The sequence below is a fragment of the Falco biarmicus genome, chromosome 6 (genome assembly GCF_023638135.1).
Source record: "Falco biarmicus isolate bFalBia1 chromosome 6, bFalBia1.pri, whole genome shotgun sequence".
Taxonomy (NCBI): domain Eukaryota; kingdom Metazoa; phylum Chordata; class Aves; order Falconiformes; family Falconidae; genus Falco; species Falco biarmicus.
In genome coordinates, this window is record NC_079293.1 from 57,077,457 (window position 1) to 57,093,443 (window position 15,987).

The 15,987-nt window shown below is 39.9% G+C and overlaps 1 protein-coding gene across 3 annotated transcripts in view; it reads left to right on the top strand.

Annotated features, from left to right (window-relative positions):
* Nucleotides 1–15,041, top strand: part of THEMIS (thymocyte selection associated) — an 84,570-nt gene extending 69,529 nt beyond the window's left edge. For 2 of the 3 annotated variants that reach the window (XM_056343780.1, XM_056343778.1), the window contains 3 exons: nt 28–181; nt 8,332–8,486; nt 12,913–15,041. In XM_056343780.1, the coding sequence (XP_056199755.1) occupies nt 28–181; nt 8,332–8,477 (300 nt within the window). In that variant the 3' untranslated portion in view covers nt 8,478–8,486; nt 12,913–15,041. Of the gene's footprint in view, nt 1–27; nt 182–8,331; nt 8,487–12,912 lie in introns of those variants that run through there. The other variant, XM_056343783.1, reaches the window with a different exon arrangement.
* Nucleotides 15,042–15,987: the final 946 nt, after the last annotated feature.

The following is a 15,987-nucleotide window of genomic DNA, read 5'->3' on the forward strand; positions in this document are numbered from 1 at the left end:
TCAATGTGCTTTTCTATGTAATTTCAGAATTTCGGTGTAGACACCACCAAGAAATTGTGCTCAAATCAAGCTGCCGATGTTTCAGAATTACAATTTAGTTGTCAAAATGATTTGGTGCATCGTGAGAATAAGAAGGACATGACTGGGAAAGCTACATTAGTGGAAACCAGTGTGATTAAAGGTCAGTTAAGCCTTATGGTTTGAGTTATTAATATAACAAAGCTTAACCCCAGCCCTGATAAATAATTTACATACAGGATTATCTTGTGTGATTTCACTTGGAATCTGTGGCTTGATCAAAAGAGATGAAAAGTGAACATTTCTGTTCTTCCTCCATAAGTGCCTAAGGCAAATTCACCCAAGCTCTCAAGAGCAGCGTGGTATTAAACTTTGTTTGACATTGCAGTATGAATATTCAGTAGTTTTTTGGAACAGATGTGTGGAAAAGATGTGCTTCCCTTTTGCTTTAGGATGATGCTTACACATCATCTGTTATAAAAAACACTGATTCCAACAGGTTTTAACGATGAACAAGCAATTTACATTAAAGATATGAAGATGTCGTCAACTCAGATTTTTGTATTTTGAAGAAAAAAGTAATATTGAGCAAATTACTTGACAGATAATTGTTTTTAAAGTCACCATTTGTTTGGATTCCCCAAGCATTTTTGATAGCTGGTTAGTTTTTCTACTTATCTTTCAAGTTTTTTCCTTTTTCAGAAATGAAACATACTGAAGCTGAGAAGCTAGATGATAAAAGGACAAATCCAAAAGACTTTGCAGTTAATATAAAAAATTCAATTGATTTTATTAATCTGTCAGTCATGGGCTATATCTGAAATATGAACACATCACATCAATTACAACACTGGAAAATTTGGAAGACTGAAGCACAAATACTCATCCTCACAGCATTTGTTAACAGATAACTGATACCCATATAAGAACATCCTATAAAGTTTCCCTTTATTGTCTTGTCATTCAGTGTGTGAGACTCCTAAAAAGGACTGCCTATTTGAAACTATACATATTGAAACTTCCAAATGCAACAAACACAATGTTTATAGTGAAGAATTACTGTGGCATGTTGAATATTCACTAATCCTTATTGCCGTGGAAATTATTCTTTGGGAACTGGTTTTTGAAAGGCATTTTGGTATCTGGCTGCTTTGAAAGATAATTCCAAATTTGTTATTTTGTGGCTTTGAAAAATATCCCTGCAGGCTCCATTTTGTCACTGTTTAATGATTTTATTAGATTTTATAGGGTTAAATGGTGAAGCTTCCATATTGGCAGCTACAAAGTATGGTATCCTCTGTTTAAACCCCAGAAAAAAGAAAAAAAAAAGAAAAAAAAAAAGAATACGAAGATGGGTTAGTGTTATACTCTTTTGTACCAAGGGAACTACCAGCAAATCACTGCGGTCTGACTTTGAAAACCTCTGTCCACGCTACAGGGATCAGTTGGATCACTTGCATGGGTTACTGTCTGTGGGGTGAGGCAGGCAGAGGAAGCAGGGGGGATGCTCCTGAAGAAAACATGACTAAGGTACCCTTGCTGAAGTAACCCAGGCATAAAATTTATGCTGAGCACTGGTTCACTCACATGCACAGGAGTCAATGCCTGTGTAGGTGCTTTACTTAATGGATCTAGACTCCTCACACACAGGGAAAGCCACACGGGTTAAAGTCATATAATAGTTTTACAGCCAAGTTTTTTCAATTATTATTTTCTAAACACAGCCACTCTGTGCAGCAAGAAGTGGAGTCATACTGTGTCGTCCTGTGCCTTTTACAGGAACTGTGCAGTAGCTTCTGAAGTGAGATCCTTGGCTGAGAAAAGAAGTTTGCAGCTGCTGTTACTAAAGCTTCAGCTCAATAACAGAATCGGGGCATCACCCAGTCTCTCCATTCTTTGTGTTGGAACCATTTTCCTACTGTGAGAGTATTTGCTCCTGCTTGTGTTTCTTTTGTCACTGGGCACCACTGAGAAGAGTCTGGCTCCATCTTCTTCACATCATCCCATCAGGAGCTTATACCTAGTGATAAGATCCTCCCTGAGCCTTCTCTTCAGCAGGCTGAACAGTCCCAGCCCTCTCAGCCTCCCCTTCTATTTCAGATGCTCCAGTCCCTTGATCACCTTCATGGCCCTATGCTGGACTCATTCCAGAATGTCCATGTCCTTCTTGTACTGGGGAGCCCAGATGTGGACTCAGCACTCTAGGTGTGCTCTCACCAGTGCTGAGTAGAGGGGGAAGAATCTCTGCTGGCACCAGCTTCCCTAATGAAGCCTAGGAGGTTGCTGGACTTCTTTACCACAAGGACACATTGCTGGCTCATGGTCAACTTCTTTACCAGGACCCCCATGTTTTTATCTGCAAAGCTCCTTTCCAGGCAGTCAGCCCCAGCCTGTACTAGTGCGTGGGATTATTCTTCTCCAAGTGCAGGACCTTGTGTTTTCTTTCACTGAATTTCATAACATTCCTCTGCCGAGTCCTCGAGCCTGTCCTGGTCCCTCTGAATGGCAACACAACTATCTCAGCCATTCCTCCCAGTTTTGTATCATTTGCAGACTTATTGAGGGTACACTCTGCCCCATCACCCATGCCATTAATGAATCCCTGTGTTCTTAACAGACACCCACAAAAACATCACCCATGTTGATCTGTCCACTAAACCCTGACTCAGAAGTTCTCAGTGGGCTCTTCACCTGTCCCTAGGTAGAGGGCTGCCTCTGTTAGCTGTGCTACCAGCAAAGTTTCTGCCTTCTCCTTCACACTGTTTGTTAACTCATGCAGTTTGCAGTTCTGGACACTAGAAAACAGACTTGGACTTCTTGCAACTGTTCTTGATTTGGACCTTCTGCTGAACATGTTTTGGCACTGCTGTGAAACAAGGCAATGTTGCTGACTGTCTCATCTGCTCCAGTTGGAGTGTGCTTGCCTTCTCTCCCTTTATTCATTCCAAGCCAGAAGCAATATTTTATCCACCTCATTATGCCTTATTTTTATGTCCTTGATAAACCTTTTTCGGCATCTCCAGGAGCACTTGATTTTCATTTGCTATTTTTTCACTTTCTATCACAAGTCTATTTTTCTCAGCCAATTCTTCATTTGCTTTTAATTCTGAAACACTCTAATTGAGGAGAAAGCTTTCTCTAGGGACTTTTTCAAGTTTTAAATTATCTTCTCTTAGCTATTCTTGCTCTATTTCCTTTGGCCTTCATTCCATTAAGATCTTAACCTTTGTTGTGGTATCCCTTCTGTGAAAGTAGAGTTTTCTTTTCTGCTGGTTGAGAGCCACACATCAATCACAATGGTAGATTACTGATCTAATTCTTCCTGCTTCCAGTAGATGCATTTCTTTTAAACTTCAGGTATCCATCAGGCTTGGTTTTTTCCCATCTGTTTCCCTGAGTTTATGGCTAGAGATCTGTGCTTTGCAGGTAGCCCTAGGTGTATGGCCAAGAGTATTAGAGTATTTTGGAGAAAAAATGGTGTTAGGGCTGCTGAGGGCTTGCCTGCCTCTGGTCCTTCAAAGATTCACAGCACTAACTTCCCAGCTATCCCAGCTCTTAGCCATGTTTCTGATTTATAAGCTCATTGATCACATATCTCCTGCCTCATTTCTCATGAAAGCTGCAATTAGTTAATTTGAAGTTCATCCTACGTACTGCTAAACTTAGACTACTCACAGATGAGATAAAGAATAGACTTTGTTACTGAGCGTTTCAAACAAACTCTGTTCAGTACACACGTGGAAAATCAAAAGGTCGTATCATGTTTCTTCCTTTGCAAGGCTAAGAAATTGCTTCATGTTTAATTGCCTTGCACTATATCCTTGTATAAACTCTGTCTAAATTTGAGTATAGTGTGAGTTTGACCCAGGCAGATTTGACCTAGACCAAAGAACAGTGATGGATTGTATGCCGACATACCCAAATCAAAGCTAAAGGTTTTTCTGAAAGATGTGTGTTAGTATAGTCCAGAATTATTTGGCTTAATTCAAAGATAACTGCAGAATTATACAGAAGATTGGATTAGATGATATAGCAGTTCTTCCTGGCCAGCCAAGGGATCCCCATGAGTCCACTGTTGCGTGCAGCAAGCTTGTCTGTTCCAGAGAGTATACTCTGCTCTGCTAATTCACAAGATAACGGATTAGAAAATATGTCAAGACTAATAACACAGACACACTCCTGTGGGTTTTGAGTGGGAGGAAATGCACCATCCACTGACTAATCTTTAAACTTCCACTGATGAATGTTAAGCCACCCTCCAAAGCACAAACCTGTTTCAAATTCCTAATAAGGTTGTTGAATCTGTGCTTTCAAAAAAACCGGTTACAGAGACAACTACTATTTCTTACCAAAGGCCAGATAGTTCTGAAAAGAAAAACAACATGTTTTTATTTCATTTTTAAAGCCTCTATTGTCTTTCCTTACAGTGTTCATGTTAATAAAGATAGGATTTATTATCTTTGTTTCTAAAGAAATTGAACCTTTTTCCTCTGTTGCAATTAAATCTGAATTGGCCACTGAAAATATTATCTTATTTTCTTATATTTGACTGAGTTTGAATTCAGTAGAAACAGCAGCAATATCTGCAGGATAATAAGTTTCATCAGAAATTTGCTGCATGGGTTTTTCTTTAACCTTGAAATTTGTTTTAAGTGCAGTTTCTAACACATTACCTAATCTTGTTGCTTATGGCTTAGGTTTCTGGAATTGTTACAATCTGCAATAAAAGTGTTTATGTTGATTTTGTTTATTAATGTCAGGACATTTTAAGGAAGATATTTATATATTCTGACTTCAGGCACTTGATTTAGCAGGCTAGTGGGCTGGAGAAATAAAAAAAGGAGTGGGCCTTCTGACTGCAATTTAGGATGCATGTATAATGTCTACAAAATTTGGCAAGGGGGATGCTTTAAGAAATTTCCACCCCTGTGTTGTAGCTTGCTGTCCCATCAGTTAGGGCAACACATTTGGTTACAGGGCTGTGCTCTAAACCAAATATTAAAATGAATTAAACATAATACCCCCAAAAAATTAAAGCAAAACGTAGAATTCTGAATTATTTTTGGAAAAAAACCCTGTTTATTCTTTGGTGACATCACAGGGCTTTCATATTAGTGTTCTGAATTAGATGCATAGGGATAAGCAATATGAATTAGGAATCCTTTACTGTATGCATGTATGAAAACTCTCCAGCTTCCACACTTTATCTCGGTCTTTGATTAGGGCAAAACTATTATTAGAACCTTTGGCCTCTATGGTCCTGTAACTATCTTTAAAAAAAAAAATGGACTTTTTTGGGCTGTGAACAGAAAACTTACTCTTCACTGACACATCTCCAGAAATAAGTTTAAAAAAAGAGAAGAAAATTATTTAAAATGTGGAGATCACATCATTTCATAGGACAGACAGTACACTTTAGTAAATGATATTAAAACATTTTCAGCCAGCTTTGTTCTTAACCAAACTCTAACTTGTTGCATGGCAGGGGAAAGAAAGCATAGCTCTGAATCTTTACATATTTTGCTCGCTTATTAGGTGTGACTGATTCTAATTGCAGTAATATGCAGAGGATCCAGGCAGGAGTTTGTGGAAGTGGTTGTAAGGAGGAGGCATTACAGTGGTATATTTAGGGTAATTAAAGGGAACTTCAAATGAGTCACCTCTCTTGCTCTCTGGCAGCTCTGCCCCACCAGCCCTGTGCAGAGCCGCACCTGGGAGCCTGGGGGGTGCGTAGCGGTGCCCTGAGCCTTTCTTCTTGCCCCCTTGCAGGAAGGTATGATGGGGCCTGAAATATGTGATTGCTTAAAACTTGTGGCAACCATTTCTCATATGCAAGAGCTGTTAATACACTGAGGATTTATTTTACAAAAAGAAGTAGTGCAACAGCAGAATTCATTGTCTCTAAGAATTTAATAAACCCAGCAAGATAGACTGGAAAAGAAGTGTCAAAGAAGATTTTTTTTAAAAAAAAGGACAGTGAAAGAGGTCAACAGATGTCTGTCTCAAATTTAAGATTAAACATTTCCCAACAATGTCTTAGTAGATTGCAGAGGGAGACAAACATTACCCATACATTAATTTGTAACCCTACAGTGCATATGAAATATTTTGATTGTGGCACTTAACAGTTTTTAAAGATATGCTACATCATCATGCGAAGGAATGGTTGATGGATACCAGCTCAAGGAACAGTCCATTAGTTTTATGGACCCTGATTGTGCTATCACTGAATAGTTTTCGGTGGCACTCCCTAAGGAACTGGTTCTCATTAACACTGAGGAGCATCAGAACCAGGCCCACAGCAAAGAGAATGCTACTGTTCATAAAACCACTTTGGCTTATGCATATGCCTTCAGCTCTGTGCATTTTTGCTTAAGTGACGCAGAAATAAAGATGTGGTTCTACCATGTTTAGTTCGCAATATTATTGCACATAATTCACAACTATTGTTTTCAAGTTAGGCATAAATAAATACTAAATGTTAGTATGTGGTTGAATGTTAATTTATGTAGCATAAATCCTGAACTATTTACGACAACTATAAAACTGTGTTATGGTCATGGCCAGGGGCCTTTAAGTATGCAGCCTTGTATGTATGTGAGCCAGGGTTTCTAGCACTGGTTTCCTTCAAGCAAGGGTCCTGATGGATTGGGTTAGTTCTGTTGCCTACATTTTGAAGGAGGGCAGAATGGAGAGTTACGACACCTGTTTGTGGCCTTGAAATTTGTACAAAACCAGCAAGTATATTCCAAGGAAAAAAAAAAAATCCTACTCACTCGAGAATACAAGTGAGATAAATGGAAATTTTTAGTCTGCAGAGCACTACCCTTCCACTCTAAAGGCAAATGTAATTATACAAATTGTTCCAGGAAGCACAGAATTAATGAAATTTGGTTTAAGTATTCAGGTCTGTTGTCCCCTACTGCTCCTCTTCCCTTTCCCTGATAATAACCAAAACTCTCCTTATGGCACTCCTATCAAATAAAAAAGAGCAGGTCTGGAGCTACGTGTGTGTTGAGTGGCCAGCCAATATGCACATGCTGATTTATCCTGCTGTCTGCTGCCAAATGGAGTGTATAACAGCTGTGTTCTGCATGCTTTTCTTTCAGTAGAGGAACTAATTCAACTCTCGCTTTTGTAACCACGTTGAGACTTCTGCCCCTTTTCAAATCTAACTGAAACTGGCAAAAAAACTTTTAAAAGTACTGGACAGATTGACAGATGGATGGATAGACAGCACGATGACATAAACCTTGTTTTCTTAGCAGGCTGAGATGGCATATCTGATTCAGTAATTCAGTGTTGAGACTAATAGATATTTTTTTTCAAACAGGGAAGCAAATTGCATTGATTTCATTGTTCAGAATCCCCTTGGGATTGTTCAGCTTGTCCCATTCATTGCTTAATGCTTTATTGAAGTGTAAATATATACATTTCGGAAGGAATCCTACACAGGTTTGGGACTGGGGACAGCTGTGATTTAGTCTGGCCTGATGACATTAGTTTCCTTTCTCCTTGAGTGTCTTCCTTAGAAGTGTATCATTTTGTTTGCATGTGTTTGGTAAGGAAGAAAGTCTAGCTATGCCATCCATGAGCAACCTGTACTTTATAGCCGCATTAGCAAATCTGAGCACACAAACATTATTTCCTTTGCCAAATCACAAGGATTAGCTTATTCTTTCAGTGCCTGTTTTATTTATTAGTTTACTTTTACTAACATGAAACACAGCCAACTTGCAAATTAACTACAAACCTGAAAATGCTTATTAACATGATAGTGGCCACAGGTGTGAGTAAGATCTTCATTAAATAACTCATCATAGGTTTGGGTTTTAGGGTTTGGGGTTTTTTTTTCATTTTGATGCTTAGATGTTGAAATAGCTTGCTAATTTACTCATTCCTAAAAAGTAGCAGGGGGGGCTTGTAGGTAAATCAGTTTATGATAAACCTCTGTACTAGTATGGCCAGACAGCTGCTTGATTAACAATGGTTATTTCTGGCCTTTAAAAATCTGTAAAGGAAAAGATCACAACTTCAGAAAAAAAATGAGTCCTACTCAGTTTTTCAGGGAGAGACACCTCAGGCATGGAGAGTCTCAGGAGGAACACAAGTGGGGTTTGGAGACTGCCAGGGGGCAGTCAAGTTCAGGAACTTGAGCAAGTCATTTAAAATCTCTGTGAAAATCAGAACAGTGAGAAGAATGTTGCTTTCTTTGCTTTTTGCTTTTGTGGTTGTCTGTATGAACTGTATATTTTTTCACAGCAAGGATAGAGTCTTCCATTTCCTTACAGTTATTTTTTGCTAATTGCTCAGGTCTAACAAACAAGGCACTTGGAAAGTGTGAGGCAGAAAAGGAAGAGGAAGAAGAGCACGACTACAACTATGTGGATGAACACATAATTGAAAACATAACAAAAGTATTTCAAGGCACCACTGTTAGAAATAAGCATGCACTCTGAAGGAAGAAGGTGAGTGTGACCTATGATCACTTGTGAATGCAAACAAGGGCTGGCAGAGTGATTTTTCAGACTGGCCGGTAACCTTCACTCCCTAAAATGAGGGAGGGTGTCTCCTGGGAGCTGCTGCTGTTGCCCCAAGTGTTCTGTGAATAGTGCAGGAGGGGCACCTCTGAGCTGCTGCCTGTGACCCCCTGTCACTCTTAGGGATGCCACCTTTGTCAAAGCCGTACCTATCATCGTTCTGGTGATAAAGTTCACAGGCAAGCTCAGGTTTACAGATAGAGACAAAACCTTGATTAGACCAACAGTCATCCTTACAAAAACACACAGCAACCCAGAGAAAGGCTTTGTATTCTGAAAGCCTGTCTAATTTTTCTGATTTGTGCCAGTGTGCTGGAACAAATTATAGTACTCTAAATGCAATTCTTTTCCTCTTTTTAGAAGTGGATGCCTTGTTGTGCATGACTAAGGTTTGTCTCTTAAAAAGCTTTCAGGAATTATCTGTGTTTTCACTAAATCCTTGAGGTTCTGCTCTGGCAGTCTGCAGACACTTAAAGTGCTGGTGAAGAGGGCCTTTGCTTCTAAAAAGCTCCAAGCATCATTTCCAGCTAAACACAGATTAGACTTTTTTTTTCTATATCTGAGTGAAGCTGTGTAGTCCCAGATCTTTTCACTCACAGCTGAACCTTCTATGAACTTCACTTGAGTTGGCTGAATTGCTTCTTTTGTTAAGAGAAACCCCTGAAAACCCAGAAAAACTTGAAATGTTGTGTTTTAAAGATTTTTAAAAAAAAATCTATTATGAAGTGGTATTTTATTTTCAAATGCATTTTGTATTTATTTTAAAATGGCGTGCAACACTTCTATTTGAGTTAAGCAGGCACTGAATCTGAAACAAGTGGTGTTTTTCTGAAATGCTCAGACTCCTCAGAAACATGACATCCACAGCAGTGTGTGGTATCACTGCAGCCATCTCTTCCCCCGCTCACAGCCACAGAAATTCAAAAGTTACAGAAAAGACTGAAAAATGAAACAAAGTAGGGCGTTTCACATAATGCATTACTTCCTCAATCCACTTGCCAAGGAGGATGGGAACTTGCTCTATTGCAATAAAGAGAGAATGAATCTCTCTCTTGATTAAAATAGTCCTTTTGACTATAGGCATTAAGGGAAAAACCTAGTTTCAAGAAGCAATGCCAGCCTAGAGGATCTACATCTAATTTTACTACTTACTGTTGTGGCATCAGTGCGCTTAAGTCTTTATCCACCTGCCTTTTAAACTCCCTATTAGTAAAGGCAAGGTTTCACCTTATTAGTTGTTGTCTTTGAGGGCTCTAGCAAAACATGAAAGGACAGACCTTTGCCACCTTGAGGGAGATCACTGTCTGTCTTGGATTATGAAGCAATACCATAAATTATCATCCTCAATGGATGACAGAGGTATCCACCCTCGTAAATCATTAGCTAGCCAAGGAGTACATAGCTCCTTCAGCCTGCTGGTGTCTCCCCAGCCATTAGAAATCGTCCATTATGGCTTTTATCTAGCACTTAAAACTTCTGTCAAGCTTCTATGCTTGCACTTGTGAGCATTTTGAGAAATGTGGATTTGATGTGGGTACATGAAATTAACCTTTAATGTGGGCAAAAACCCTATAAAATATCTTGCCAGGTAAAATGATTGATGAAACTTAATCAGCTTTTGAGCATGTATGCTACATAACTCATTGAAGGGGCTATTAAAAATAACCAAGTAGCTGTTTTAGGCTTACTTAAAAGCAAATAATGTACAAAAATGTGTTGCCTCTTGCATCTGTGCCAAAAAAAGCCTAACATCTGATCTTGTTAGTTCTACTTCAAGAATTCATCACTCAACTATTTCCCACCCATGGTCCCTCCCTTTGTCAGGACATGTATGGTATTTATGAATATCCACTTTTAATTATTTACTATATATGGCCTATCAAAATTAAGTCTATTAATCCAAATTACTTTTAAATGGAGTCGTTAAGGGGAAAAAATAGTTTCCATGAAATACAGAAGTAAGCCTTAACAGTCAGGTGTACTTTGAGAAAATCAGTATTTATTTTTTGCAGTGTTCACCAGTACACCCCAAAAAAGTCTTTCCACAACCAGGGTCAAAGCATGCCAGGAAGATACTAGTAAGAGCAAGTCCTCACCCTAAGCAGAAGGGAGAAAGAACAGAGATTTGCCTCAGGTCATTGCTATGTTAATTTTGACAGAATAAATGTGCCCAGAGGGTCAATGATGTTAACATGACCTCATCACTCCAGAACAATAAGCAATTAAACAAAAGACTTCACTACAGATGCCTGGAGCTTGCTATAGCAACAACTATCATTAACATATTTTAACCTTTCATTAAAGATTCACGAGAAAGTAGGAAAAAACCCTGAAAACATTTAAAATGTATGGCTTTCTTTTTAACAACACAAGTTTCTTTCCTTTTACTGCCATGAGCTGGTTTTGGGGGGATTTTTTTTTTTTGAAGGAGAAAAGCCCTCAGTTTGACAGTCTTTTAGAAGACATTAAAGATGTAAATAGTGCTTTTTCTTAGCTGTGAAAAAAAAGAGGAGAGAGAAGGTTCATTGCAATGAACTGGAGTACCTCTGGTGCTGCTATAATGTCTTACCCCACATCCATGCAAACCAAAATGAGATGGAAGCATGCAGAAGCAGCAACATCAAAAAAATACCAACAGCAAAACCAGAGAAGGCAGCTTCTGTTTCCAGTGCTGAGAGCTGCTTGTAACCTCCTGGCTGGAAAATGACGGAAACAACATGGTCCAGACACCTGGAGAGCTGAAAACGACTACTGGTGTCAGGCTCTTTGAGGACATTGCTTTCTGGGCTTGAACTTCACACAAGTGCTGGAAAAGCAATGGTCTCAGCTGACTAAGCCTGTGTGCTTATTAAACGGGAGCCAAAAAAAGGAAAAGTAGACGAGAGAGAGAGATGCTGTAGGGAATGAAAAACATATGCAGCTGTGTTTTCCTCTTGTCACAAACTCAACAGCTAAGGTGGGTTTTTTTGGACAAAGTAGTTTGCTTTGTTTTCGGTTTGCACCATTTTTTTTTAATGTATTTGGATGAAACAGATTGAGGTGCAACTTTTCCTTTTTTTTTTTCTATTTTACCTTGGCTGTGCTGAGATACAGATTCCTGCATGACTGAAAGCTAGAGACAGTGCTACAAATGAAAACCAACCTTTCTGACCCACCACATCTTCATTAATCCTTTTGTACTGTTTTTCTAAGACATCTCACTGGAGCTTTCATACCACTGACCCTCTAAGCTAGCTGTTCCTTTCATAGCTCCCCTTGCCTCCTGCTGAGGCAAACTTTGTAGCCTCAGGGATATTGGAGTAAGGAACCCAAATCCATGACTGGAGTTGTATATTCTCAGCACTTTTGAAAGTTCCCCTCCTCTTAAGTATTTTTCAATGCAGATTTGGAGGTATCGCCTACTTTGCCAATTTTCATCGTTAGATAATTTTTCTACTGCCTGGTGTTTTCACTTTTCCCTAATGTGCAAACTGAAGCTTTTTTCCCAGGATGCAATCAATAGTGATTACTGAAGGAAGGAAGAGTCAAGAGGGAGCAAATGAATTGTGTGCTGCTCTGAGAGCTATGATTCAGTTCTTAGCTTTGACACAGGCAGGACTTCAGACAGCCTGTCTCAAAGCAGTTGCAGGTTCAGAGACCCTAAGGGCAGGGAAGAGTACCAAACCACCATGGTTATCTAGATATTCTTCCTATATGCACAGGTCTTGTCATTGCCCTAAAGGGCAGATTAAAACGTAGTTTTGTGGGGTGGCAAAGCTGGGAACAGAGCCTGCTGGTGAAGTATCAGCATGATGGCATACTGCCATTAAATATTAACTAAATTATTAATTAACTTCCCTCCAGGCCTGTAACTCTGTTACCCCAGCCCCAGGGAACACCCATTAGAAGATTGTCTCCAAGAGGAGGGTATCTGTTCTCCCACATCTGCCAGATCAGCAACACAGCACAGACATCATGGGCATAATCACACTGGAGAACCAACAAGAAAAACTTTTTGCTGGAGTCATACCTTACACTGACTAAATGAGTTCTTTCACCCTGTATAGGTCAAACTTTTCCCTAAACTGCATGAACTATACTAGTAAATGAAAAATTTACTGGTATGAATTTCACACACTTAGGCAAAGTTGCTGGCACAGCTGTGTTGGAGTCATATATTAACTGTATTTTTGCTGTAGTCTTGGGGTTGCTGGTATAATTGTACTGACAAACCATTTTATGGCACAGACAAGCCCCGACTCACAGCCGTTAATTTGACTCAAGACCTCCTTCAGCTGCACTCTCTGTGTAATTTTTAAATCCAAATGTAAAGGTTTCCTGTTTCACCCTATCATTTTGTTTTGTTTGTTTTCAGAGACATCTGAAGCAAAAGAATTCTGAAATTAACTGGAATGAAATAGGAAACTGTGTCCTTCACACATTAAGAAGAAAAAGCTGCTCAGGAAAATGTCCTTCTTGTCTCATGAAGAGCATATGAGGCTGTAATTTAACTATAATAATCCCCTGAGAAACTAAACTGCTTACTTGTCCTAAATAAGAAGTCAAACCAGCTAATGTCTTGTGACCCTTTGGAGGGACAAAGTTCTTCTGTACATATTTATTCATGAGTTTAGATAATGATGCCAAGTCTAATCCTTCATTCATATTGCACTGAAATTCCAGTTGATTTTCTGAACCGCTGTAGGGCATACGCAAAAGGAATACCCCTTCCTGAAACAGCTGCATGGTAGTTTCCTTTGTTTTTGGAGAAGGGAAGGGTAGGAAGGGGAATGAAGGGTTGTCTAAGGCGAACGTCCATTTTTTAACCAGTCTCATATGCTTCAGGTTAAGGCTTAAAACTGGAAACAGCCAGATTATGCCACTCTTTCAGGCAACGATCAATGCTTTATTGCTCAAGTAGTACTGTTGCACAGGTCATTCACCCTGGAAAGCAATGCCACTCCTCCCATAGGGAAGTGCTACTTAGAAAAATTGGGAGCACCTAAATTAGATAGCATTGCCATCTCCATAACCCCTTGCACAGCTTAAGTTATGTAGACTCATGCTAGAGCTGTATATTTTGCTATTATGTTTGGCAATTTGCTGCAAACGCAACCAGGAAAGGACAGAAGCTGGAGCTGAAAGAGTAGTGTTTGTGCTAGCCCTCCTCATTGGGAAAAAGGCACATGCTGCCCTCTTTAAGACGTCTGGGGAAAGCAGTGTTGAAGAACTTCACCTGCAACTTGTGGTACCTCGTATTCCCACACAAGCGTCTGGGGGCAGAGGCAGCCTCAGGTGCCTCTCCGCATCACACATGAATGGCCAACTCTACCCCACTGGAGAGAGGGCACGGGAAGGGCAGCACAATCTCTTCTCCTTTTTTAAAGAAAACAAGTGTTTGCTTTGAAGGATTTTCTTTTACTTTATGCTTCTGAAAATGAAAAATGAGAGCTAAATGCTTACATGGTATCTGAAAGGACACAAGACCTCCTTGGCCTTGAAGGAGGGACCTCCTTTGTGCCCTGCTCCTTGTCTGTGAGTGCCGAGCAGCGGCAGGGAGAGCCTCTGCTCACACAGAAAAACATCTCAGTGGGCTTGGCAGTGAGCATGCAATTGGTGCTGATATTAGAGCTGCCATATTCCTGTCTGGGATCGCTGTGTGCAATCACACAAGGTGCACAGGTGAAGTGTGCTCAACATCTTTGGGTGGCACTGGACCTAGTCCTCATGTTCTGGTCTGATACTGGTCATTTATGGCATATAAGAATAAGAAGTGGGCAGCACATGCATAGTGAGCACTGTGTGTCTAAAAGTGTTGGATCTAGGGCAACTGCATGTCCCTCTGGCAGTGGTTTGACTCTCAGGGAAAACTGAGAACTGATGTGTAAACAGACAGTTTGTGTGCCAAGAGTTTACAGACTCAACAGCAGCTTGATCAGAGTGGCATATCCAGAAATCCCAGACAGCAGGATGGAGAAAGGGAACATGTCTAGAAAGCCTAGACATACCATATTTTCAGTCCTACTGAGGACTTAAAAAGCAAATGCTCACAAAAATGCCTTAATATACTTTAAAGAAAAAGTCTTTTCATACATACAGTACAGTGTCTTCAGACTTCCCTATTAAAATTCTACTGAATGATTAATTTTCACTAATTAATTTAGAAGTTCTCAATATTGTCTCACATTAATTTATTCAAGATAAATGTTCATCCTCATTAAAATCAGTTGCAATTTAAGTATTAAGAATGTAGCTCAGAGTGCTTTGATTCCATGCATATGTAGCATGCAGCATTTTGCATATCACTAGTTAATACGGAGGCTTGCAGGCATGTACAAAACTTGTAACTAGCTGACATCACTTGTGGGTATTTGAAATATGTTTTAAGCCTTTTACACAAAAATCCTTATTTCTTTTTGTAGCATCTCAAAACTGTTCCATTCATTACGGTAGCAAATGCAATCTGGTATTTGAATAAAAGGAATTTGTTGTGTATTTTATTGACTTCTTTTTCTACTGAATGTGATGTTGTCCTCTGCTGGATGTCTGAAAGATATGATATGTTACTACCACAATTTTCTTTCACAAAGGTACCAGAAGCCTGACTTCTGCAGCTAGAAAGGAGGAGAGGAAAGCCTACAGCCTCCTGGGCTGCGTTGGGAGAGCGCTGCCAGAAGGTGGAGGGAGTCTGCTCAGCACTGGGGAGGCCACATTCGGACTGCTGTGCCCAGTTCTGGACTCCCCAGTACAAGAAGGACATGGACACACTGGAGTGAGTCCAATAAAGGGCATAAAGATGACTGAGCACTTGGAGCATCTGGCATACAAGGAGAGAGCTAGAAAAAACAAGGCACTCATTAGTTGCTCTAGGTGTTAGGATGGGTGTAAACAGGGTGGAATGCAGTTACTTTCCCAAAAAAACCAAGCTTCTTTCAGACATTCTATAAAAAAAACAAACCTTGGATTTAGTTTGTGAACAAAACCAAGACTTATCATCCTTTTTTTCATGTTCTTCCCTTTAAAATGCTTCCAAAGAAGCAATTTCTCTTCTCTGCATAGATCCTGTCACATAAGGAATCGGGTTCTGCCACCCTTGTCATGCGCAACAATCCTGTCTTGTACATTCAGCCTCATTGAATTCAATGAGTTTTATGCATCTGAGTAAAAGTGGCAGATTTTATGAACCCTGTAAATATATTAGTAGCAGAGATGTCTCTGGTATCTTTTCCTCAGGCACATGAGCCAACATCATATCCTATCACAGACATGAGAGCTAGCCTGGCTGTTCAGTTTACATGATGCAGAAGGACAGTGGCATTTGCATTCAGTTCTTGGCATGGAAGGGAGGCCATGGTGCTCTTCTGTGAGGACAGGACATCCAGTCTTGCTGGGGAAAGTGAAGGGGAGGGAGGAGGCATGAAGTAAGAGCCTAGTAAAAGGTTTGTGTTTG